Raw genomic sequence first — 1,678 nt, 5'->3', positions numbered from 1 at the left:
GACTGTTCAAAACAAAACCTCTGTTTTCAAGAGGCCATTCCTTCAGAGCCCAGTGCTGTGCTTCTGCAGTTACAGACCTAACTGCAGGGACACAATCCATAAAGAAGAAAGGGAAATCCACCCAACAGAACAACACGTCAGCTTCAAATTTCAGATTGTAATTGTTTCTGAAATTTGTCATTTCTGATTTTAATTGCTGTTCTATCAATAGTAACATCATGACAACTTTCCAGTAAATTACGAGGTATTACATTTTGAGGTTAACTTAATTTAAAAAAAAATCCAATGAAAAGTTTTCAACTTAACACACGGAAAAGTACCTGCATTTCAATATATCTGGGATCAGATCTCTTCTTCATTAACTCTTCTTTAAGTTGCTCATCTAAATCAGCATCCTGCTCATTTTTTTCACAGAGGAATTCCACATCCAAATCCAGGGATGTTTTTTCCCAGGCTGGTGTCTGTCTTACAGGAGCTTTCTCAGCATTTGGTTTCACTTTGGCAGGCTGTTCTGGAGCAGGGCTGTAATGACAGAACAAGAACTTCAGATTCCCCCAGCATGCAGGTGGTGCAGGTAATTACATCCAGCAGTTAATGAACCAACAGTCCATGGGAACAGAGAACCACAGAATGATTTGGGTTGGAAGGATCTCAAAGCCCACCCAGTGCCACCCCTGCCATGGCAGGGACACCTCCCACTGCCCCAGGCTGCTCCAGGCCCAGTGTCCAACCCAGCCCTGGGCACAGCCAGGGATCCAGGGGCAGCCACAGCTGCTCTGGGTCTGTCACTGCAGTGAAAATCTTTAAACCAAATAAAGTCTCAAACCAGCAACCACCCACAACCTGACATCAGGATCCAAAAAACAACACGTTCTTTTGTACCAAACGAAGCCCCAAAGCAACAAAACATCATCAGAGAATTACTGCTTGACCCAGTGCCCCATAACTGGATGCCTCACCAAATGGAGCCCCAATCCCCTCACTCAGCACACCAGCCTACTCCAGCTATTCCTGCAAATCCTTAACAACTCCAGAACAGACCCTGCGAAAATGTTCCAAGACTGCACAATAACCGAAAACAGAAGCCAAAATCCACCTCTGGAAGAGTAATTCCAGAGGCCAAGAGAGCTGAGAAGTCCCATGTATCTATTGTAGTAGGCCTTGAGATGAGTTAGAAGTTTTCTGAGTCTAAGTAGAAATTTAACACTCCAAACTCAGCAATAATGAAAGAGTTTTACAGCAATGACTACAATCATTTCAGTGTGACAACACATGTGGAGAAACTGGTGGATATTTGTTGAGCCAGTACACTCAATAAAGGTAAGTCACCTCTGACACATCTTCCTGACAGCTTGTGGAAAATTTGTACCATTCAAAATAAATAAAAGAACTGGTAACTATATCTCTTTACCCTTCTTCGTCCCCGGACCACCAGGACATGGCTTCTTGCTCTTTGTCGTTTTTAGTCTGGACAGAATTCAGCAGCTGCACAATTTGCTCTTCCCTGCGCTCGTCCATGCGCACCACAGCTCTCTAGGGCAGAAAGCACAGCGTCCATCATCAGAGCACACCAACAACGGCCGCGGCAGCCCTCACACACCGGCCCGCTGCTGTGACCAGGGCTCCGGGCACGACGAGCCACCCCCGGCTCTGCCTGCGCGCAGAGGCACCGGCCCCC

The 1,678-nt window shown here is 46.4% G+C and overlaps 1 protein-coding gene across 1 annotated transcript in view; it reads right to left on the bottom strand.

Moving 5' to 3' along the window:
• The window catches only part of DHX36 (DEAH-box helicase 36), a 15,899-nt gene that overhangs the window by 13,108 nt on the left and 1,113 nt on the right, over positions 1-1,678 (bottom strand). Inside the window, exons 2-3 of the mRNA XM_005419062.2 lie at positions 1,412-1,533; positions 321-522 (exon numbers count right to left, since the gene is read on the bottom strand). Of these exons, the coding sequence (XP_005419119.2) occupies positions 321-522; positions 1,412-1,533 (324 nt within the window). The remainder of the gene's footprint in view (positions 1-320; positions 523-1,411; positions 1,534-1,678) is intronic.

The sequence above is a fragment of the Geospiza fortis genome, unplaced genomic scaffold (assembly GCF_000277835.1).
Source record: "Geospiza fortis unplaced genomic scaffold, GeoFor_1.0 scaffold172, whole genome shotgun sequence".
Taxonomy (NCBI): Eukaryota; Metazoa; Chordata; class Aves; order Passeriformes; family Thraupidae; genus Geospiza; species Geospiza fortis.
The sequence above is the reverse complement of the archived record's forward strand: the minus strand, read 5'-3'. Positions and strand labels throughout refer to the sequence as shown.